This window comes from Gossypium arboreum, chromosome 10 (assembly GCF_025698485.1).
Source record: "Gossypium arboreum isolate Shixiya-1 chromosome 10, ASM2569848v2, whole genome shotgun sequence".
Taxonomy (NCBI): Eukaryota; Viridiplantae; Streptophyta; class Magnoliopsida; order Malvales; family Malvaceae; genus Gossypium; species Gossypium arboreum.
Window position 1 is genome coordinate 44,005,682 of NC_069079.1, and position 24,451 is coordinate 44,030,132.

General features: G+C 32.2%; 1 protein-coding gene across 3 annotated transcripts; it reads left to right on the top strand.

The window, feature by feature from the left end:
• Positions 1–11,363: 11,363 nt before the first annotated feature.
• On the top strand, positions 11,364–16,979 carry LOC108489744 (protein TIC 22-like, chloroplastic). Of its 3 annotated transcripts, XR_001872056.2 has the most exons (9): positions 11,407–12,106; positions 12,563–12,637; positions 14,371–14,427; positions 14,913–14,972; positions 15,051–15,131; positions 15,272–15,307; positions 15,413–15,515; positions 16,687–16,768; positions 16,856–16,979. XR_001872056.2 is itself a non-coding variant. In XM_017794466.2 (8 exons), exons 1-7 carry the CDS (start codon positions 11,612–11,614, stop codon positions 15,497–15,499), a joined length of 891 nt encoding a protein of 296 aa, XP_017649955.1. In that variant the 5' UTR covers positions 11,364–11,611; the 3' UTR covers positions 15,500–15,515; positions 16,687–16,979. The 3 variants fall into 3 exon arrangements, 2 of the variants coding, with proteins under 2 accessions (XP_017649955.1, XP_017649956.1); XM_017794466.2 differs by having other exon boundaries at positions 11,364–12,106; positions 16,687–16,979; XM_017794467.2 differs by lacking the exon at positions 14,371–14,427 and having other exon boundaries at positions 11,409–12,106; positions 16,687–16,979.
• Positions 16,980–24,451: the final 7,472 nt, after the last annotated feature.

Here is a 24,451-nt window from a genome sequence, read left to right on the forward strand (position 1 = left end):
AGTAATGAGCATGTAAGTCATACTATCTCTCAATAACAAAATCAGTAAATATAGGAGTCCATGTTTTGTAAAACAAACTTATCAAACCTCAACGAACCATATCAGATTTGCCATGAAGTCACAAGCAATGTTATAAATCAGAGTCAGTAACAATCAATCTAGCATGTTCATATATTGCATACTCTTCATCAACAAAGCAACACAGAAGCATACCAACAAACTTAACATAATACAGATCGTACCTGATAATTCGGACACATAGACAATAGTACATTACTTTCTAATAGATCCTACACACTTAGGTTTAAACATAAAAGATATACGTACAGATCACAAGTTGTTTATCATCAGTCTAACATGTTCAGATATCGTATATATCATTCGTATATCAGACTTAAAGCATCAGATAGTCCTCTTATGATCAAATTCAAATCATAAATACATTGTGGAGGTCAGTGCTCATGTTGAACAACACTCACGGCCTCAAAAATAAGATTCAGATCCTATTTATATGCCACACAGCCAGTACACAAACCCATGTCCTTACCTGTATGGCTTATACGACCTGGGCACATGCCCATGTCCTTAGTCGTGCGTTCTAAATCATAAACAGTGAGATACACGACTTGGACACACGCTCATATCCTTGCCCGTGTGGCTCACACGGCCTAGACACACGCCTATGTCCTTACCCGTGTGGCTCACACTGCCTGGACACAAGCTAATGTCCCTAGCCATATGGTTCTAAAGCGTAAACAATGAGTTACATAGCCTAGACACACACTCGTGTCCTTGCCCATGTGGCTAACACGGCCTGGACACACACCCATATTCCTAGCCATATGGTATCGCCAGTCTCGTTTTCTAACGATTGAAAATGCAGAAAAAGAGGGGTTTCTACACCCACCTGATATGGACTCGATGCAGGAGCAATAAGGATGAATTCCCATCCCTAAACAACAAGCAATTTTCCAACAAACAGTTAACTCACAGTTAAATCGCTAAAAACTAACATTCTAAAATCGAAGTTACGTGGAAGAACTTTCGACACCAGAACTTAAATCAAACTTACTGGCCAATGAATCGAACTAGTAAGGAGAAGTCAGATCCCGTACAGAATCAGTGTAACGTAACATAGCACAAAACAAAAGGAGCTTGAAACAGTGAAACCAAATCAATGTAGAAGGAAGCACAAGGTAACATTAGAAATAAAAAAAAATGAAACAATGTGAACAGAAACGGAAGTTTTGTTTTGAAAAAGTTTAGTTAACTAAAATAAACTACCTCACCAGGTAGTTCAGAAAAACAATATCTCTATAGCTTTTGCCGAGACTCGAACACAAGACCAAATGGTGTATAGACGCTCAACAATTGAACCAACAAGCTCATTCTTGATATCAATTGCACACAATTACTTATAAACCACATGTTTCAAGGTAAGGGTTTAAGCAAAATAGCAAAATTTCCAAAACAGGATTCAAACTCAAAACTTCACACACATACTCAGAACACTTAACCACTGAACCAGATCAATTTCCTTGTCACACGTTTCAAAATTTTAATTCAAACCCAAAAATTAACCACTTTGTGTTTCACTAACTCATCTTCTTCTAACCTGGTTTTTGGGATGTTATAGAGTGACCAAAATAGAAGAACCCTAAAAGTTGGGTGACCAACTATGTAGTTTACCCTAATTAAAAATGACTAACCTAAACTCATTCTAGACTCATCTATATTATTTTTCATTTTTAAATATATTATTTTTAATTTAATATTTTTCTTTTATTACTTTTTTATGAATTTCTTTTATTAAATTTTAAACATAGATAACTTAGCATATTTTTTAAAAGCTTACATTTATAGTATTATATATTTAATTTAATTTTATATATATTGAATACTATATAAAAATAAAATAAAATATATATTACAAAGTGGAAAATAGATCAAGTTAGTCATTGAATATTAGAGCCCAAACCTAACTCATGTTTTAAATAGGTTTAATTTTTTTTCCAAGCTCATTTACAAGTCTTATAATTTTTTTTTCTAAACCCTCCTATATATTAGGCACGCCTTTCGAGTTGGGATAGTAATCCGACCCTTGTATACGTCTATCTCTAAAAAAGTTTGTGAAAAACACATAATTTGTGACTAAAGTTTATCAAACGGGTGAAAAAATATTATATATAAGTTTATATTTTAAAAATAATAATTCATATAAAATTTCACATTTTAAGTAATAATCATATTTATAAAAGGATGAATAGCTCTTTTTCTTAATAATAAGAAGATACATTTGACAAAAACAAATGGATATGTTTAATTGAGAAAATGATTTTTTAGGTAGTTAATTTAAGAGTACTCTATAAAATTAATCTATTTTATAAAATAATTACATTTGAAAAGGGTTTGTGACAGTATGTCATGGACTTTCAATAGGCACCTGATAATTTTTCACAATATGGAACAAGGGGAGGATCCACTACAAGTTCCTTTAATTTATTTGACTTTTTGGGTCCAAATTCATAATCTTCCATTAGGGTTTATGTCAGAGGGATGGTGCGTCAATTTGGTAATTTCATTGGTACTTTTCTACTGTATGATGCATCTTTGATTGTGAAGGGAGTTGTTCGACTACCATTGAAGCATAATAAAAGAATTATTTTGGATCCGGACTACTCGATGTATGCTCTCTTTCAATATGAGAAACTGATGTTGTTTTGTTTCCAATATAGTAAACTAGGCCACGGGAGGGTTTCTACCCGATTCGATTCACGTTAGGAACACAAGTACTGAAGCTTGGTTGGGACAATTCCATAAAAGTGACACAAAGAAAGGGGTCGATAGTATTTAATAGGTGGTTAACGGAAGAAAATACAGGGGGATTTTAATGATGGTTTTTAAAGGGAGCTAAGAAGGTTGGGGAAGGAGTAAATCGTCATGATGGGTCTAACGCTCAGCAAGCATATAATGGGAGGGATTCATAGGCGGAGCAACAGATGGATTTGGGTTCCCATACAGAGGATAATCTGGTGGAGTTGGTTGATGGTAAGAAAAGACAACGTACCTAAGAGGGGAAGTTGAATGTTTCTAGTTCTATGGAGCTGAAAGACTTGGGTTTTTCCAATGATAGATTGGAGGCCATTAGCAAGTCGGTCGACTGGGAACAATAAAAATCTTTAATTGGAATGTCAGTATATTGGGGCAGCCAAGAATAGGTTAAAACAAATAAGGCCCCAACTTTTGTTTCTGATAAATACAAAATTAAGTGTAAGACGTATGAGACGAGTTCGAGAAAGGTGTGGTTTTCAAAACGGAATTGAAGTTGATGCAGATGGTTCTAGAGGTGAGTTATCAATGGGATGGATTGGTGAGTACGTAGTTTAATTAAGAAGTTTTTCTAGATCACATATTGATGTTAAAATTGAAGAAGGTGAAGGATTACCGAGATGGAGACTTACTAGGTTTTATGGGTCACTAGATGAGAAAGGAAGGAAGAGTTTGTGTAACTTTTTAAAATAATTGAGAAAGGATTGTTCCTTTCCATGGTTAGTAATAGGCGATGTTAACGAAATAATATAATTATTTGAGAAACAAGGGGGACGAGTGTAGGATGAATAGAGGATGTAGAATTTTCATGACGTATTGGAAGAATGTAAGCTTAGCAATTTGGGTTTCTCCGGTCAGTGGTTTACTTGGGAAAAAGGGCGGCTACTAGAAAATAACGTACGTGAGTGATTAGATAGAGGGTGGCTAGTTCAACTTGGCGGGAGCTATTTCCCTATTATTCTGTGAGGCATCTATCACATGCTTTTTTTATCATTGTCCGGTACTGATTGATATAGTTAGAAAAAGATGTTTTAGGAAAACGAGGGATGATTTCCAATTAAAATTCAACGCGAACTGGATTCTTGGAGAATCTTGTGAGAGGTGTATTAAGGATTTTTGGGATCTATCAAGGCTGAGTTCATCAATGAAATCGGAAGGGATAGGTTTAGATTTGAATAAATAGGCGAAGAAAAATCAGAGATACAGAAAATAAAAGGTGGATAAGTTGAATTAGAGATTGGAAGAGTTGATTTTAGTTGAACCCGATGAGGATAGTTTGATGGAGTTGATGGAAGTCAAGCTTGCTTTAAATATAAAGGCTGATAAAGATAAGTTGTTTGGGGAACAAATGACGATAGTCAATTAGCTTAAATCTAGATATTGTAATACGTCATTTTTCCACAAATCTGCTTCTAGTCGCAGGAAAAAGAATAACATCAGGGGTTCGCAAAACAAGGATGAAATATGGGTGTTAGAAGAAAGGGGAATGGCTAAGGTTGTTGTCAGTTATTTCAAAGAGTTGTTCATGGCTTCTTCGGTAAGAGATTGTGAACACATACTATGAGTTGTCAGTTGTCTTTACAGAGAATGAGGTATGGGAAGCAAGGCATGGCGCCACTAAAAGCTTTAGGTGTGGATGGCTTTTCAGCTTTATTTTTTCAGAAATACTGGCACATTATGGGAAAAGAGATATACCAGTTTTGTATTTATATGTTAAATGGAGAAGCGTAGTTAGAGGACATTAATAAAACAAATATAGTGCTTATTTCGAAAGTCACCAATCTGAAAATAATGTCACAATTTCGTCCTATTAGCCTGTGTAATGTTATCTAGAAAATTATTGATATGACAATTGTGAATAGGCTAAAAAAAGTGTTGCATATTTGTATTGATAAAGCTCAGTGAGTGTTTATTCTGAGGAGACAAATTTAAAATAATGTTCTCATTGCTTATGAATTACTGCACGTATTAAAAGAGGCATTCTGCAACTACAAGGTCTTTTACATTGAAGCTGGATATAAGCGAGGCTTATGATAGGGTGGAGTGCGGGCTTGTGGCTAAGGTGATTGAGCGCATAGGCTTTAATGCAAGTTGGATTGATTTGATAATGTGATGTGTAACAATAGTTTCATACTCAGTTATTTCGAATGGAAGGAGGAAAAATTAGTTTTGGCCTTTTAGGAAATTGAAACAAGGGGACCCTTTAAGTCCATATTTATTTTTTATGTGTGCTGAAGGGCTTTCAAGTTTACTCCATTTGGTTAAACAAGAAGGAACAATTAGAAGAAATAAAGTGGGAAGGAGAGGATTAGCAGTGACACATTTATTTTTTGCTGATGATGGTTTACTATTTAGAGAGGCAAAGGAAGAGGGAGCGATTGCAATGAAAGAACTTTTATTGGAGTGTGAAGGGGTTTCAGGATAGATGATCAATTTTGAAAATTCGTTGGTGTATTTTAGTAATAATGTTGATGGTGGGATGAAGGATAGAATTGGGAATATTTTAGGGGTTCGTATTTCAAGTAATCTAGAAAAGTATTTAAGGTTACCAACAATTGTGGGTAAGAGAAAGAAGAAGGCTTTTCTGGGATATAAGGAGAGTTTTTTGAAACGTATTAATAGTTGGAGTATACGTTATCTATCTATAAGAGGAAAGAAGGTGTTCATTAAATCCATTCTACAAGCAATCCCTATTTATGCTATGAATTGTTTTTTGCTTCTGATTACTTTATGTCATGAATTAGAGAGCATCATTAGCAAGTTTTAGAGGCGAAATAGCGGAACAAACAAGGGGATCCACTGGTGTCAATGTGAATTATAGTGTAAGTCGAAAGCAGAAGGTGGATTAGGATTCAGAGACTTGGGTTCGTTTAACATGGCTTTATTGGTGAAACAAGCGTAGAGGCTAATGATGAGACTAGATTGTTTACTGGCTCATGTTATGAAAGCCAAGTATTATCAAATGAGTGGTTTTATGATAGCAAAGCTTGGGTTTTACCCTTCATATACCTAGCGTACCATCTTGTCTACTCGTAGGGTAATTGAGGAGGGAATCAGGTGGAAGGTGGGTAGTGGCACGTCAATTAATATATGGCGATGGCTGTCGAGTCCTAAACAAGCAAGAGTGATGGGTCAATGCATAAATATTAATTATTCATATGTTTCTGATTTAATTGACGTGGACTTTTATACCCGAAAGGTCAATGTCTTGAATAGACTGTTTGATAACGATCAAGTAATGAAAATTTCATTCATTTTGCTGTCAAGGTTTGCTCTGAAGGATGAGTTTGTGCGGCAGGGAGATAATTGCACCAAATTAAAGTTCATGTATATAATTGCACATTAAATCAAAGTTCATGTATAATTTTGAGATTTATTCCTTTTTAAAAACCAACAAGTTTAGCCTTTTTGGTATTTTTACCAACTGAGATGGTGTCGTTTGACTTGTGGAACTAAACTTATTAAGTCATTTTATTATAGTATAAATAATTATAATGGTGAGCAAAACTCGATTCGACTCGAAAAAATAAAAAAAACCTTGAATTTCGAGTTAAACGAATCGAGTTATTCGAGTTATTCGAGTTAATCAAGTTATTCGAGTCAACTCGAATTTTTTTTTGAATTTCGAGTTCGAATCGAGTTGAGTTTTCAAATTCTAATAATTCAAATAATTCGAATATCAAACTATAATATTTTACATTTTTACCCCAAACTCTCAAACCTTTTTACTTTTCTCTCAAAACTTTTACTCCTTCCCACTTTCCCTTCAAAACTTTTACTCTCCTCCCATCCCAACCCCCTAATCTAGCCAAAATCTATTTCCCACAAAAATTTTACTCTCCCATTTACTTTTTCTCAAAATTTTACTCCTCAAAACCCTCAAAACTTTTTATTTTTCCCCAAAATTTTTACTCCCTCCCACTTTCTCTCTAAAACTTTTACTCCCTTCCCATCCCACCTCCCATCTACCTCAACCCCATCCCCTCCCCCAAATTTTTTTTTAATATTTTCCCTCCAAAACTTTACTCCCCCATTTACTTTCCTTCAAACTTTTATTCCTCAAAATTTTTTATTTTCCTTCTAAAATTTTACTTCTCACCCTTTACTCTCAAATAAAAATCAAAATTATCCAAAAAATCACTAATCATAAATAGTAATAATTTTATTTATATATACTATTTATATTATTAAATTAAATTTCACATTTTATATTATTTATATTATTGAATTGTTTAGTCATATTGAATATTTATATTAAAATTGAATCATTAATTATGCCATAAAATATTCGTGCTAAAATTTTATATTGGTATTAATTTCACATTTTATCTTTAAAATAATTTTTATTAAAAAATCACATTTGTACATTTAATATATTTTTAATTCCAAAATACATAGTGACAAGAATCAAGATAATTGAAACAACAAAGCAAGCAAAAAAGCTAACCCGTATATAAAAGATTAATAAATAAATTATGAGGTGATGAAAGTTAATAAAAAAATTGATTAAGGTGGACAAATTTTATTATGATAGGTGACAATGGTTACAAGGACCCAAAATTATTTTTTAAAATTTAACTCGAAGAAATATATTCGATTCGATTCGATTTGAATTCCATCTCACTCGACTCATTATGCCATAAAATATTCGTGCTAAAATTTTATATTGGTATTAATTTCACATTTTATCTTTAAAATAATTTTATTAAAAATCACATTTGTACATTTAATATATTTTTAATTCCAAAATACATAGTGACAAGAATCTAAAGATAATTGAAACAACAAAGCAAGCAAAAAAGCTAACCCGTATATAAAAGATTAATAAATAAATTATGAGGTGATGAAAGTTAATAAAAAAATTGATTAAGGTGGACAAATTTTATTATGATAGGTGACCATGGTTACAAGGACCCAAAATTATTTTTTAAAATTTAACTCGAAGAAATATATTCGATTCGATTCGATTTGAATTCCATCTCACTCGACTCAATTCGAGAAAATTTCAAATCAAATTAGGATGATAAAATATGATTCGTCAACTCGATTAACTTGAAATTTTTTCATTTGATTCGATCGACCGCTCACCCCTAGATAATTATCTTCTGATCATATACACTTCTATATATGAAATAAGGATCATACACATACACATCCATATATGAACTAACTTAATTTTTAAATCGATCACTTATCTTTTCATTTTTTCCCTCATATAATTTTTTACATCATAACATATGATGTGATCATAAATTAAACACTTAAGTATTGTGATTTTATTGAGAAGATTTTTATATTAATTATATTATAAAAGAGCTTTTTTTCACAATATAATGAGAGAAAGATGAAGAAAAATCACAAATTCTATCCATTTAATTTTATAGGTTATATTGAAATTTTAAACAACATATAACAGCTCCTTTTAAAATCTCTTTCTTTCTTCACTTTGAAAACTTGATGTAAATTGGTAAATAATTAAAATGTGTTATACATTAGTATTTATTATTATTACTATTGGTAAGAAAAAAACCTCCAAACTTTTAAGAAAACAACATTAATTTGTAAAAGCCTGTGAGAAACTTTGGCATTTGACTAACAGCTAAATCAATCAACTAAAAGTCGTGTGTAACAAACCTTGTCTTTGTCCAAAAACGGGTGCTGTTAGGTAGAGAACCGGACACCATTAAAAATTATATAATTAATATACAATAATTTATATTAATATGTATTTTTATGCTTTAAGAATTAAAACTTAATATTAGACCATAATTATTTATGAAAATAAGTTAAAAAAATTCCATTATTGTCAATTGCGTATTAGTTTGGTTGATATTGATATTGTTGTCAATATAGTAGAACGTAAATTCGAATACGTTAGAGCGTATTATCTTTTTATTTAAGAGTTAAGTAAAGACTATAAATAATTTTAAATATTGAATTAAGAAAAACAGATAATAAAATTAATGTTAAAAAAAATTAATATTTAAAAATCATAAAAATAATGAGAAAAATATATGTGATGAAAGGAATAGTGATATGTTGGTAGGTTTCCCGCATAGGACGCAATCTCCACTTTACGCTTATATTGCTTTCTTTTTCTATACAAATCCCGTTATTTGGCAACAACCACTACAACCACCTTTCATGACTAAATGACAAATATGCCTTTTTCTTGTGTGAGAATCAAACACTTTTGTTTTCAAATTCCATAAAGCTTCAATCATCATTCTAATTTATAATTTGATTACTTCAATACACAATCCAACTTATTTCTATTTTTTATTTAATTTTAACTTTTTATAATATAAAAGTAAATCTTTTATATTTAAAATAATAATAATAAATTCAAAAAATTGAAAATTTATTTTTATACATGTTTATGACAAAAAATTTAGACAATTCATTTTACTAAAATAAGTGTAAATTTTTTTAAAATTAATATAAAAAATTGAGAACCAAATCAAATTGAACTAAATTATGATAGACAGTTTAAAAATTTTTAAAAATTAATTAAATTAAATCGATATCACCCTAAATTTAATTATTTTTTCTTTTATTTTATCTCTTGTATTTTTATAAGAGAAGAGAAAGATGATTCTAGATCAACTTTATATTTGAGTGATGTTTAAAATTTTTATATTAAAAATTTTATGAAATGTGATTGTGGAGAATATGATTATTAAAATGTAAGATTATAATATTTAGTAAAAATAAGTAATGACAATTAAAGTCTATAAAAATTATAATGATACGTATTATATCAGAGATATTAAGCCTAAAGGAATGAGCACCAAGCCAAAATATATTACCTAGGCTAAGAGAAAAGAATCTCCATAACTGATAGTTGTCATACAATGGGCGGCTACCAAGCACTTCTCTTGAATCAACTACAATACTTGCCAAAGATCAAGGGGTGAGAGTAACAAGTGAATTGTAGGGCAACCTTGCCAATAAGGACAATGACCTCAACTAGTCCCAAGTAATGAACGGCTAAAGGTGAGTTTGGATGGGTTGTGCGTTTACCTGTGGTTAGTGTGTGGCGGTGAGATTAGATACTGTAGCGTGAGACAAAAAGTAACCTAAACGCACCGCACCGCACCATGCTGTCATCCCAAACCCACCCTAAGCCTCAAACATTTATACATTATCACACTAGCCAAGCTCCCATGATTCCTTCAGTGTAAAAAGTATCGTGTATACTAGTTTGAGGTTTGAGTTCACTTCTTACTCGTACTCTTATTAAATATTTTCTTAAACTTATTGTTGTTCCTTACTCTGAATCAGGAGTGAAGTTAGAAATTTTGTTTAAGGAGATTGAGGTAATATTATAAAATTTGGGGAGGGAGATAAAGATAAAATTTTTGTATTGAAGTTTTCAAAAAAGGCTAAAATTATGGTTTTTCCATTAAATCAAATGTTAAAAAGAACTAAATTGTTTTTTTTTTTTAATTTTGGGAGGGATTATAAAGCTAATTTTCTTTTGAGTTAAGAGGGAGGGGGGAAAGGCCCCTTCCTACCCCTTTGGCTACGCCTCTGCTATGAATTAAGCATCGAAGAGCGTCTTGAAGTATAAATTTGGACGCCCTTATAGTTACCCTATGTCTTGCAAGCCTTCCATCATCTTTGGGGTGTGAAAAATCCTTATAGTCCATTATCAACTTAAAGTGACTAAAACAATATGTTTAGTTAACTAAATATTTTACTTAGAATATGATGATATTTTTCAAAATTATGGAATGAAATGAAATAAAAACTTATTAATTTTAATATTTTTAATAACATTTATAATTAAAAAGTTATTTTATTATTGACAAACATGTAATTTAATTTATTTATTTTAAAATATCATTAGTTTATTTAAAAATAATAATGCATTTATCTCAAAATAATATATGATTAAAATTAAAATAAGTTTTAAACGTTTGGTTTGTATTCAAATAATTCAATAGTATTTAAAAATAATTTAAATTTTGATTTTGATTTTATAATTATGAAAAATAGTAATACTGTCCCAAAAGTAAATTTTTACTTTAATTTTCCAATGACCATGCTTCAAAAATGGCAATATACTTTATCACCATTATTGAAAAGGATGATATTGTTATAATTGAAGAAAAAGTAATTCATAGTATTAGATAGATTGAGTAATTAATCAATACAATTGAGTTTGTGGGTAGCAAATATAACCAACTTTCCTTGATAACAGCGATCTCTAATTTCTATTTCAAAATAATTAGAGAATAAGCAGGCTTGGCCCATAAGTTGGTTGGGTCCTCAATGCTCTACTTCACAGACTTAGTGCTCATTTTATGTTTCCATAAATTTTGATTCCAATTGTTAACGCACTCAAAACTTTTTTGTACTTGGGCTTGGTTTAAGATTCGACTTTTTCCCTTGCTTTGGGTCAAAATTTTGGGCCCCAAACATGAAAAATCAATCGTGCGATTCGTAATTTAACTGAATTAACGACTAACTTATCCCACCCGATTAATCACGAGTTAAATAGTGATTCAAGCAAGATGATGATATGAGGTGTTGAAGAGTTTATTATTAATAGATATTAATTTGGATCGAGGGTTAAATAATTTTGTTCTAAAGGTCCAACCCACCCGTCCGGCCCATATTTCTAAATTCTCGCTTGTCGCCGGCAAATGAATGTTTTTTCTATTTCCCTCCTTTCGGTCGCTCCCTACTCATCCCCGAAACTGATTCCAACTACAAAAGCTCACTGTTTTCTCCGATATTATCCTAAATTTTCCCGTGAACCAAAAAGGAAAGAAAGATGAACCCCCCTAGCAACTCCAAAACCCCCAAAAATTTCTCGCCATTCAAACAAACCCCTCCTCTCCAAGACCTCCAGCAAGCCTTCTCGAACATCCAGACCCACTGCTCTTCTCTCTTCCGACAAACTCAAAATCAGTTGATGGACGCTTTTAACTCCACCTTTTCTCACTTTAATCCGCCTTCTTTTTCTCCAAAAGGGCCGGTTTTTGCTCGAATTGCTGATTCTAGCAAGACCCAGATTGCTTTGAGTAAAAAAAACGGTGCTGCCATGCCGGCTGAGAAATTAGAAGAGAGATTGGCTGGGGTTCCGGTCTATGCCTTGAGTAACTCAGAGGAGGAATTCGTGTTGGTTTCGGGTGTTTCGACGAAAAAATCACTTGGGTTGTTGTGTTTCAAGAAGGAGGACGCTGAGGCTCTTTTGGAACAGATGAAGAATATGGATCCTGGCATGCGAAAAGGAGGTTCTAAAGTGGTTGCTGTTGCTCTCAACAAGGTTATTTTCTTTCCTTCTTTCTTTCTATTTGGATTTTTCAAAATGCGTTTGATAGATTAAATTTGTGTAGAAAATGTACAAAGTTTTATGGACTATGGAGTCCATTAAGAGGCTAATGTCTGTTTCCCACTTGTGTTTGCCATTTTCTTAGATATAAAAGATAAAATAACAGATTTGAAAATGTTTTAGCTTCAGCTGTTTGTTCTTGTAGTGACATAGGATTGAGCTTTTTACTTTCTAATATTTCTTTTTAGCAACATTTTGAGCAAGGAAATAGTAAGCCGCAAAAGCAAAAGACGAAATCGAGCCTGTTATTAGATTGTTAACTTACCGTGCCTTTAAATCTTAACTAATTTGGTTTTTTTTTTTTTTTCATTGTGTAATTAATTGTTTGTTTGGTTTATATGAATGAGATAAATGTTGGAGGAGTCATGCTTGGATATGGGGGTTTTGCAGGTTGTCCAGCTGCAGGTTGCTGGTGTGGCACTTAGGCTGGTACCAGAGTCCACTCAGATCAAGAATGCACTTAGAGTGAGTAGTTTGTTATACAATGAGCTAATTTATCTGTGAGTCTTTGTATTATGTGGATAGAATGAATTTTATGCTCTCTATTTTGGGTTCTTATAAGTTTCAAGGTTGATGTAGGAATCCTATAACTTTTTATTGTTCTTTCTTTCATGCAAAAGATATGATATGTTTTAATAATCCTGACAAAGGAAAATGTCTGACATGAGGACTTGAGCCAAACAGTATATTCAAAAGTGATTATCTTATTTATTCCTTTTGTGTGAAACTAGTTTGCATGTTCTCATTTCCTGTGTAGAGAAATGTCATACTTGGAGTCTTATCTTATCCACTATTAGATTGTCTGGTTATAACTTTCAATATACTTCTCCTATGGGATCGTTGTAATTGTTGGGTGTGATTTTACTGTTAAATTAGCAGAGCCAAATGACAATTGCTTTTTTATTGGGGTTCAATTAATTTATAGAAAAGTTATTTACCTCTTTGATATTCTACGACAAACTGAATGAAGCACTTATAAGTAGTTATAAGTAGCTGAAGTGTCAGTTTCTTATAGCACCAGTAATTTTTTTCCTCTTCTTAAGAAACCTGCTAAGAAAGCTGGTGAATCACTTAAAAACTAAAATGCTTTACCTATGTGATTATTTCAAAAGTTGTTAAGGTTCTACACAATGATGTAAAATCGGACCAGACCGGCCAGTTCAACTGGGAACCAGCAGATCCAGCGGTTTATCATCTCATACATAACCGGATATTTATCAACCTGGAGAGAATTGGACAAAAAATGGGAAAACCAGACCAAGAAAGAGGGAAAAAAAAAGAAGTAGAAAAACTGATTTTAGGCTTTTTAACCCATTTGAGTCAGACTTTTTGAACCCAATTGAAGAAGATCTTCATCTTCTCTTCTTTCCTTCTAGCAGCCATATTCATCTCCTCTTCTTTATTTCTATCAAAGTATCTGCTAGAAAACTTGGTTTATTTTCATCAAAGTATCTTCTAGAGATCCATTACAATTCAACCAATCAGATAAAATTTAGTTTGCGATGTTTGAATTTTTTTTGGTAAAATAAAAAAAGAAAGAGTTTAATTGAATGGTGGATTTGGTTTTCTTTTTGTGGATAGGCACAGCTTGACATGAATTGGGAATGCAGGGTTTTCTTAATTTGGTGGGTACTAACTATAGAAGGATTTTGATATGAACCAAATTGGCTTGAAATCAAGAAATAAGAATTTAAGGAAAAATAGATGCTAAAGTAGATAAAACAGAGCAAGGGGAGAGAAGAACAATGGAGGGGAGATTGAGAAGTTTTAATATTTTTTTTTTCTTCATATTCTCTTTAATCGAGAGGGGATCTGAATTAGTGATTTGATATCAAACCGTTTGAACTGGGGCTTAACCGGTTTAATCTTTGGTTCGGTTTCTAAAACACTGGTTATGCTGATTGATAGTAGTTATATCAGCTATGAAGTATAGAGTGAGGATTTTGGTTCAGAATTATGTTGAAAGAAATCACAGTAATTTACTCTCTGGTAGATTTTGAATGGTTCCAAGTATGGTCATAACGTTTATGAGATCGCTTTTTCTTCTCCCGGTAACAAAGGTTAATTGTTTTTTCTGTTCTTCATTCCATATAATTTTCTTTCTCCTCTTTTTTATTTCTGTTCATGCTTACCAACTTGCTTATTGTTTGTAAAATGCATGCTAAGTATGTATGCAACAATTTTTTTTCTTTGAATAGGAAAGGGAAAGAGCTGGTTTCTCTGATGATAGCTTCCCCGGTGTTCCAGTTTTCCAGGTCCTTTCTAGCAGTGTTTAATACGTTAGCATGTATTTGTATGTGTTTAGGGCATATAGTAATCCTACTAGAATAGAATGCGATTTATAAAATTTATTAAGCCTTTTTGCTGCAATATTTGTTGCTCTTCATATTTCTTCCTTTCTGTATAATCTTGTCATCTCTCAAAGCTTTGGGTTTCTGCATGATCAATTGCAACATCTTTTTTGTTGTCATATGGTATGGAATATTAAAATTAATTTGAGGTAGTCTTGACCATATTATCCAATTTCTGTCTGGGTTAATGGTTTTGGAATTTGACCCTAAGCTTTGTGGGGGCATGAAGCCTGGTGGTCTTTGTTACTAGTTAGCTGCCTTTTCTTTAAACATCACTACTTGGGAGAAAACAGCTGTGTTTCTGTAGTTTTATTTGTTACATTTATATCTGAGCACAACCTTTATTTGATTATGCAAGATTTGAAATTGTTGAAATATTTGGTTTTCAGTCTAGGAGCTTGGTACTAAGAAGTCAAAATAAGAGCTATCGACCAGTTTTCTTTCGAAAGGTTGGTAAATAGATAGCCTTTTTATATGCACAATGTTCATGGATAGTCTCCAGATCTTATGTTTCAAAATTCTTTTAGGAGGATTTAGAGCAATCACTTCTGAGAGCTTCCCGTGACCAGAATCAATTGAATCCTGCCTTTAGACCTGGGGATATTCAGGTTGGCTGCTGTTTTCTTGAAAAGAATGCTTGACTGTAATTTTTCATATTCACACACATATGCACACGTGTATAGTTACGCTTTATAATTCAACGATATACTTTCTCTACGGTAATATATGTATATTATAAAATTCACAGGTTGCTGTTTTCGAGGACATAATCAAGGGAATGAAAGTAAGTTGCTTCTTTGTATTAACAGTTTTCTCATAGTGTGGAAAGTGGAGCTTTGGGGATAAGAACCATTTGCTGTCCATAAAGCTTGTCAATTAAAATTTGCAGGACACTTCTACGTCGAATTGGGATGATGTTGTTTTCATTCCTCCTGGTTTTGATGTTTCAACTGATCCCACCCAACTACAACAGTAGGCAACTAAATGAGTCGGTAAGGAAATCTTTTGCTAGCATTTACTTTAGGTGAATGTATGTAGCTGAGAGGTCTCTCTATTATAGGGACCTGATCAAATTAGTCCCTATACTATTAAATGGATCTTAGTCCTTGTATTATTAAAAAGAATCAAATAAGGCCAAATTGGAATAGACTTAACATTTACTTTTTAACAAAATATTTTTAAAGATTTTGTGAAGGAATTTTTTTGTTTAGAATTGAACTGCAATTGAAAAAATTAATTTTCAATATATTTTTTATACAACAAATGTTAACTCTGTTAAAATTTGGACTTATTTGATTCTTTTGAATAGTATAGGGACTAAATTAATCCTTTTAATGATAGAGGGACTAATTTGATCCAGTCCCTATAATATAGAGACCTCTTAGGTACTTTAACCATTTAATTTATATACTTGCTGCTTTCTTTATATCGTTTTTCTGAGGTGAACTTACATATGCAATTTAGACAATGAAATGAAGTGTAGAGGTCTAATGTTCATTCATATGACAACTTGTCGGTAATGAAATCTTTAGTTAGTTTCTATTATTCATTCCTCTTGGTTTTGATGTTGCAACCCAACAACAATAATGGTAAATTAAACAAGTCTGTAATAATATCGTTTGCTAGAATGAAATTTATATTCTTGCACCTTGTTTATATCGATGTTCTGGGATGATGGTATGACCTGCAATCCTGTTAAAAATACAATAAAAGATAACCAGCTCACACCCTAAGATTCAATAATAAACTTCAATAGAGCAGGAGAAAGTCCTTAGAAAAGATAGAATCGGGAAAGGAAGAAAGGTTTGAATACAAGATATTGAACCTGGAAAAGAAATAGCCGCAGCCACAAGGATTCTCAAGCTTTACATGAATCTTTTCCTAGGTTATCACAAATTATTTATACTCAGTATTATTGCAATAAAATTAAAAAGAAAACAGCTAATACTCCACGTAATCCTTAAGGACCACTGCGCTAGTCTTCTTCTGTTAGCTAACGGTAAATCGGCAGCTTCTTCAGGTAGTCCCTCTTTTCTAAGGTCTTTCATAGCATTACACAACCCCTTATATTCATCACAGATGAACACATATGTCATGCAGTATAGATAATGAAATGTTGGTGTAGAGATTTGATGTTCATTCATTCATATGACAACTTCTCAGATGGTCTACTTGATTATGCTGGCACCGGCCTTCTTCAGCCGTGGATATGAGCTTTGACTGTTTGAGTGCTGAGTCCGTCTTCGTAGGTTCTTTATTGATGTTTTTTTTTTTCCGGGGAAGATGTAATATTTGTGTTATGTTACTTAGTTGCATATGCTTTACCATGTAGGTTGTAGGTTTCAATCTGCTTAAAAAGGTCAGAGGTAGACGTGTCTATGACTCGAATTTAGTGGACCTAAATATAAAATTTTGTTTGTTCAAGGTCAAATGTGTAATTTAGTATTTAAAAATTATATTGATGTTTTATGTTTATATATATATATATATATAAAATTAAGATGTAATTCTGGTCAGGTTGATCGGTATTATGAAAAACATGTTATAAACCTAATCTAATCCGTGGAAACAAATAATTAACCCTTCCCACTGTCAATTTATAATTATTTTAAGCCTTCTTACAACTTATGAGAAACTAGAATTTTGCAAATATTTTAAAGGGAAAATTACTAAGGCAGAGTACATAGAAAAACAAATTGATAGTAATAAAAACATTGGAAGCTTTTAATAAGAGATGCTTCATTATCATCATATTCTAATTTCGACATCATCACATCACCATGTTTCACGAATCAAATAAACTTTGGTTTGAGCAACTAGTGTTTTGGAAAGAATGATAATTTTGCAATATCTTCTAAAATTAACTATTCTTTTAAAATAATTATAAATTAAACCATAATCAATAATGTTTTTTTTGTAGGTTTTATTATATATTAATATTATCCTAATTATATTTTGTTACATATGAAATTAAAACAATGAAAATAATTGTTTACAAATTACACAATACAACATTTTCTTTTAAATTAATTTATCTAATTGTTTTATTACTGTTTTTGATAGCAAATTCATGCAAGCAAAAAACAAAAAGAGTAAAAATTCTCCTTTGGGATGATGTAACATTTAGTATATGAACTTGATGATTTTTAATTTCATCCTTAATTTTTTTCCATATTAATCCCAAACTTGAATTCCATCAATTTATTTTTTTAGCTTTTTATGTAATGCAGGTAAAGTTTCACATCATCACCTTAATTTTTTTTAAAATATTATATACAACCTTAAAAATTTTAAAAAAATAAAAATAAAAGTTATAAAATGTATAAAACTAGAAAAATTTAAAAGTTTCCTTTATCCTCCTCTTTTCTATAAACTCAAATAATGTGTGTATATCCTTTTGAATTAAAATGAAGAAAAAATAAAATAATTCATATGTTTCTTAGAGAAATAAAAATTCAATTAATTCAAATGTCAATATGGTATAAAAGTTAGTGAGATAACAAATTAGAATGATAACACAACACATTAAAAAACGACTAAGTACAAATAAAAAAAGGCATCAAGATCAAAGAAGTTAAACTAAAAATAACATTAAAACTGTTTGTTCTCATCGTTCTAACAATTGCATGTTGTGATCAACATAAAAATTCAATGGAGGAGATATATACATAACAAGGATAACTAAAATGGCTGTAACACCCCAATTTTCGGGAATCCTGTAAATGTTGGCATAGGTTTAATTATGTTAGTGGGCCTCTAGAAAGCCCAAACTTAAGATAGAACCCAACAATTTTAGTTAATTTTTGTTCCATAAGAAAAATGGGGTGAAATTATGAAATAGAACCTATGTGAAAATGTTTGAAAATGCTATAGGCTAAATTGAAGTGGCCAAATAAATAGGAGTGCAAAATAGGAGGATTTGCATGACAAACCTCCCATTTTACATGAAGTGGCCAGCCATCATGTTGTTGTAGACAAAATGTGCACTTGATATCCATAATTTATGGTACAAATTGATACAAATTGATAATGGGTTAGGTAAATGTTCCATGATAATGGGTTAGGTAAATGTTTCATGATAATGGGTTAGGTAAATGTTCCATGATGGGAATTTCATGTCTTTTGTATTAAAGAATTAAATGGATGAAATATGAAGTTTTATTAAAAGAAAAAGGGGTGAAAAGAACAAAGTTTTGTCCATCTTTGTTCATCATAGCTGAAAGTTAGAGAAGAGAAAGGAGAGGAGAAAGCTCTTGAGTATTCGGTCATTAGGAGGAGGAAAATTGAAGGTAAGTTCTTGGTACCTTGCTTCTATTTTGAGGTTCATGAGTTCTTCTTGATTCTACCTTAACTCTTGAAGTATATTTTGATTTTTGGTTGTGTTGTGAGCATTTGGTCATGAATTAAAATGAAGGAAATGGTTGTTGTTTCATGTTCTTTTGATGAAAAATGGAAGATATGTGAAGTTGAGCCAAACAAATGAGCATGCATGTGCCTTAGATGCTAAGGGGAAAAATCAGCTAACATGTTGTGCTTTAAAATGATGAAATGGAGATTATTCTTAAGTAAAATCATAGATATGTGATGATTGATTGGTGATATACATGTTTAAATAACATGCATGCAAGGTATGTGTGAAAGAGTGATTTGGTAATAAATCTGCTTGAGACAGCAGCAGTAACGTGACTTTGGAAAATCACCATAAATTGTGGGAGATGAATTAGAAGCTGAATAAATTATGTAATTAAAGCTTATTGAGTCTAGTTTTTAATGAAATAAACAAGAACATATTTTGAATTCTGTACAATGATAAATTTGATTCGTAATGAAGAGTGGTCAGATTAGTCAAACAGTGAAACATGGGAAACTTTGAGAAAAATCTGGTATTGATTGGCTAAACCAAAAATTCTGAAAATTTTATAGATAGAAGATATATGAGTCTATTTTCAGGGAAAATTAACGGAACTTGATTTGGAGTTTCGTAGCTCCATTTATAAATAATTTAGTGACTGTTGCTCAGGAAGACAGCTTGCAGTGAAATTATGATTATGTGGTAAACATTGACAAAAATTTGTTAATGAGTTGCTTATTGATTTCTTATAAGTTTACTATGATCTGTAGGTGTGGTTGGCCGAATATTTTACGGGGCTAATACGTAGTTTGTATTTGAATAGTTAGATTAACGTGTTAGTAATCCAATTGTAGGCGGTTCGTGTGTGGCTCTCGTCAGCATATCGTCGCAAACAGGTGTGTAACTAACACCCTCTTTCTTAGTCTGGATCGGCAAAAGTCGAAAAGCCGAAATGCCGAAAACTGGTATTTTGTAGATTTGCGAGTGTGCGAATGCTCGTGAGGTAAATCGATTAATGTTTTTGGTAAACTGCAAAATTTGGACCGCAAAGTGCATGATTTACGTGCTCTCGATATTTTTGGGCTTAATGGGCCAAAATTGGAATGATGGGCCAACGGCCCAATTCGTAAGAACCCTCGATGCGTGATTCGTTAGTACGTGAAAAGTAGGAATATGCATGAAAAACCCTAAAATAGATAAATTATTGAAATACCTTTAAAAGTGAAAAATTTACGCTTTACCCTAGTAGATAAATTACCAAATACCCCTAGGGTTAAATTGACCTAAATGCATGTTTGATTGTTGTTATTTACTGCATGCCATGTTGTTATTATCGATGCATGGGACGGGATATTGACGGAGGAAGTCTTGAAAGTGGCTTGTCCACGTCTTGGAGGCTTTGCCTCAATTTATCGATAATGACGCAAAGAGGTCAGAATCGTGGAGTGTTGGGTGGTGGGTTGAGCTATTCCCCACATGGAGTGTATGGCTGGTACGAGTGGAATGTAGTGGTTGGTGGGTTGAGTAGTCTCCCTAATGGGCTTGCATATGTTATTGATGTTGCATGTATTTTGAAATGGGCCTATGGGCCATATCATTATCTGAATAAGGGCTAAGGCCCGGTTTATTGTAATCTGAAAAGGGCTCGCCCAAGACCACTGTTACCCAAATGGGCTTGCATATGTTATTGATGTTGCATGTATTTTGAAATGGGCCTATGGGCCATATCATTATCTGAATAAGGGCTAAGGCCCGTTTATTATAATCTGAAAGGGCTCGCCCAAGACCACTGATACTGAATGAGCTTAGGCCCAATAGACTTGAGTGACTTGGGCTTTGAATGAGTTTTCCTTACACACGAGTTTCCCAAACTCACCCCTTTTATTTTCATCCACGCAGAAATCCCCAACCATAGTGGGCTTGGAGCTGTGAGGGAATTCGGAGTGGCCACCCGTTTTGAAAGTTTGATTTTCTTCTGGTGAACTGGACATCCTTTTCTTTACGTTTGAAGTTTTGGGTTTTTAAATGTAATAAGGCCGCTTAATTATTTTTGATGGTTTTAATATGTATTACTAAGATAGGTATTACTTATTTTAACTGTTGAAATTGGATATCTTTAGGGCACGTTTTCAAAAACAACAATTGATTTCAAAATAACACGACAACAAGCAAAGCTTCCGCAATGAAAGTATTTTCCAAAATTAATCACTTTTCCTAAAAATGACTTAATCAAATCGGTTTCCTAGAAATATCCATGACGTTAAGGTGTGACAATGGCGGTATGCATGTCTAGGATTGGATCCGAAGGGAGCTTGGTATTTAAGCAGTCCGATGGACTCACCACCTCTTTTCCGGTTTCCTACCTGGTGCACAGCTTCCATTCACTTTAACCCTTAATGAATTAATCTTTTGAACATCAAGTACGATTTTCTGGACTTAGAATGGAAATTTTTTTTTTACGTTTTTGATGTGGCATGCCGGATCCGGCCATAACTTCTGGGCCGGGTTTGGGGTGTTACAATGGCAATACCAAACAATCATACAAGATGTACTATTGTAGTTAATCACTAATAATAACATCCCAATCCTGTCACTGTCAAATTGTGCCGACAATGAACTCTGGTTAACGATAACTTTAGAGGTCCCAAAGACTCTTCAACATTTGATGATGTATGTTGAAACCATTTTTTTGAAAAAGGATCGACTTGATTTTGAAAACGAAAAAAATGGGAGTCACCACCAATCTTTTTTTATGAGGTGTGATTGGATCATCTCGTGATAGTTTTAATGTTTGATTTACTAAAACAACATTTTTGGTCTACGAAATTTAAAAAATGGGTTCGGGAGTCGGTTACGTACGAGGAAGGGTTAGCACCCTCGTAACGCCCAAAATTGGTACCTAGTTGATTAATTACTGTCTTAGTGTCGAAAGTAGAAAACTTGGAAAAAGTTTTAAAATCCGATTCCTCTTTGTATTAATGTTAATTTTACAAAAATGCTTAGATAAATTGAAATAGATGTTAAAAACCTTATCTCGAAGTAATGACACATCCAGTAAGTCACGACACAACATTTTAAACCCTCGAGAATAAGCTTGTATATCTAAAACTCATGTATTTGATTCTAAAAGAATATTCCACTATTTAGGTTAAACGAGGAAAAATCGAAACCCAGTAGGTTAGGGCAGGACTTCTCGAATTTCCAAATACAAAACATTGCCTAAAAAAATTCATTTTTTATGAATTTGGGTAAAAATTAGTGTAATATTTAAAATGATATACAATATGCGATAAAATGTTATAATAACAATGATGTAATTATAAAGATGAATACAATATTAATGGACTAGTCTCGATGAATAAGTAAAGCAATAAAGCAAAAATTCATGATATAAAAACAAGCAATCATAGCATAGAAATGTTTAAAATGCATGGAATGCCAAATGAATGAGTAAGTAAAATAGATATATATATTATCAAGTTTAGATTTTTTAATGTAAAATAATAATAATAACAAAATAGCAAAGACGAGATAGAATATAATAATAATAATAATAATAATAATAATAATAATAATAATAATAATAGAAGTGTGTGAGTAAAGGGATAAATAAATAGATACAATAAATAAATATAAAGGAAAATAATTAAGGAATATCAAAATAAAAGGACCAAATTAAGATATGAATGAAATTAACAGTACAATTTGAAATAAAGTACATAAATAATGATAACAATTAATAATAATAGTAATAATAATAATAATAACAATATATGTAGTAAAAAACACAAATAATCTAAATTTTAAAATATACATATATATATAAAGGATAATAAATAGATAGATAAATAAAATAATAATAATAATAATAATAATAATAATAATAATAATATATGCACAAATAAAATGAATGATTAATGAATGATTAATGAAAGAAAATTAAAGATTGAAAGAATAATAAGTGAATACAAGGATAAAATGAATAAATGAATGGTTGAATGTCAAAATAAATAAAAATAAAACAAGAACAGTGTGCATATAAAAGAATAAAATTTGAAATTAAGCAAATAAAGGATTAAATTGAATTAAAATAAAATTTAGAGCCTAAATTATAATAAAATAAATGAATAAACATAAAAGAACTACATTGAAACTTGAATGACATATAAGGGGCATAAATCGGAATAAAAAAATAAGGTAAAGGACTACATTGAAGAGCATCTTCTCGCCCTTCAAAACGGCGTCGTTTAATAAAAGGACTAAATTGTAATCGCAGGAAAACATAAGGTAGAAATTAAAAATATAAAAAAATCTAATTACAAAATACTTAAAAAGCGGAAGGACTACTCGCATAAATAGCCCAAAAACCAAAAACACGCGGATCCCCTGGAGCGGGTCGGATCGCGCGCGGGTCGGCTAAAAGACGACGTCGTTTTGTGGTTTTTCAAGACACCTTGAAACGGCGCCGTTTTGCAATGGTATATAAGCCACCCTTTTGACAAAAAAAAACATTTATCCTTGTTTTGGAAGAAAAAAAAGGTTCTCTCCCTCTCATTTTCTCTCTGGCCGAAGCCCAGCATCCGACGAAGGGACAACATCCTTGTTGTGCCAGCCGCCGCATTTTCGCTGTGGGCGGTGGTCTGATGCCCCAGGTAAACTTTTTTTTTTCTCTTTTTTATATTACTAATATACATATATATAACAGTTTTAAAGAAAAAAATATAAAAAAATATAGGTATATGTATATGTAGTTTTGAAGAAGAAAAGTAAAAAATAAAAAAGATGATAACCTTCTAATATTCAAATCAATCTCCTCTTTTTTTTTTGAATATTATTTCTCCGTTCAAAAGATCTGTGTCCATTACAAGATTTTTTCATGGCTTTTACAGCCAAATGTTACACTTGACTTGATTTTGTTACTGTTCATGACTTGATTTTGCTACTGTTATTTTTCTACTTTGTTTTTCTGTTCTTTGGTCCTTTTTTGCAGGTTCAGCGAGGTCATCGGAGGCCTGAAGGGTTTCTTTGCTGTTTTGGTGCAAGTTAGCAGATAGACCTCGGGACAAGGCATGGGCAATGCGTCCGAGGAGCGGCGGCGTACATGGGGGCTAGGGTTTCTTCTTTCTCTTTTTGCTGAATTTTTTTTAGATTTTAGGCCACTTGGGCTTAGGGTTTTATTGTAATTTGGACTGTTTAATTCTATTTTATTTTGAGTTTTATTTGACTTAGTGGGCCGGGCGAATTTGGGCCTATACAGCTGACCCTCTTTGCTCATTATCGTGTAACGGGAATGAAGCAAAGACTTTAACAAGGGCCAAATTTGCCTGGTTTTGCAGAATCTTGCCTTCTTGGTGTTTATCTTCTTCAAGTAGCCTCATTCTTTCCCACTGTATCTTCAGGGGTATAGGAATTAATGTTTCGATCTGCTCCACTGCAACTTCAGGGAGATAAGGTTTATAGCTTTAATCTACTCTACTGCAACTTCAAAGAGATAAGATTTGCTATCTTTGATCCATTCCACTGTAACTTCAGGAAGATAAGACTAGTGGCTTCAATTTGCTCTACTGCAACTTCAGG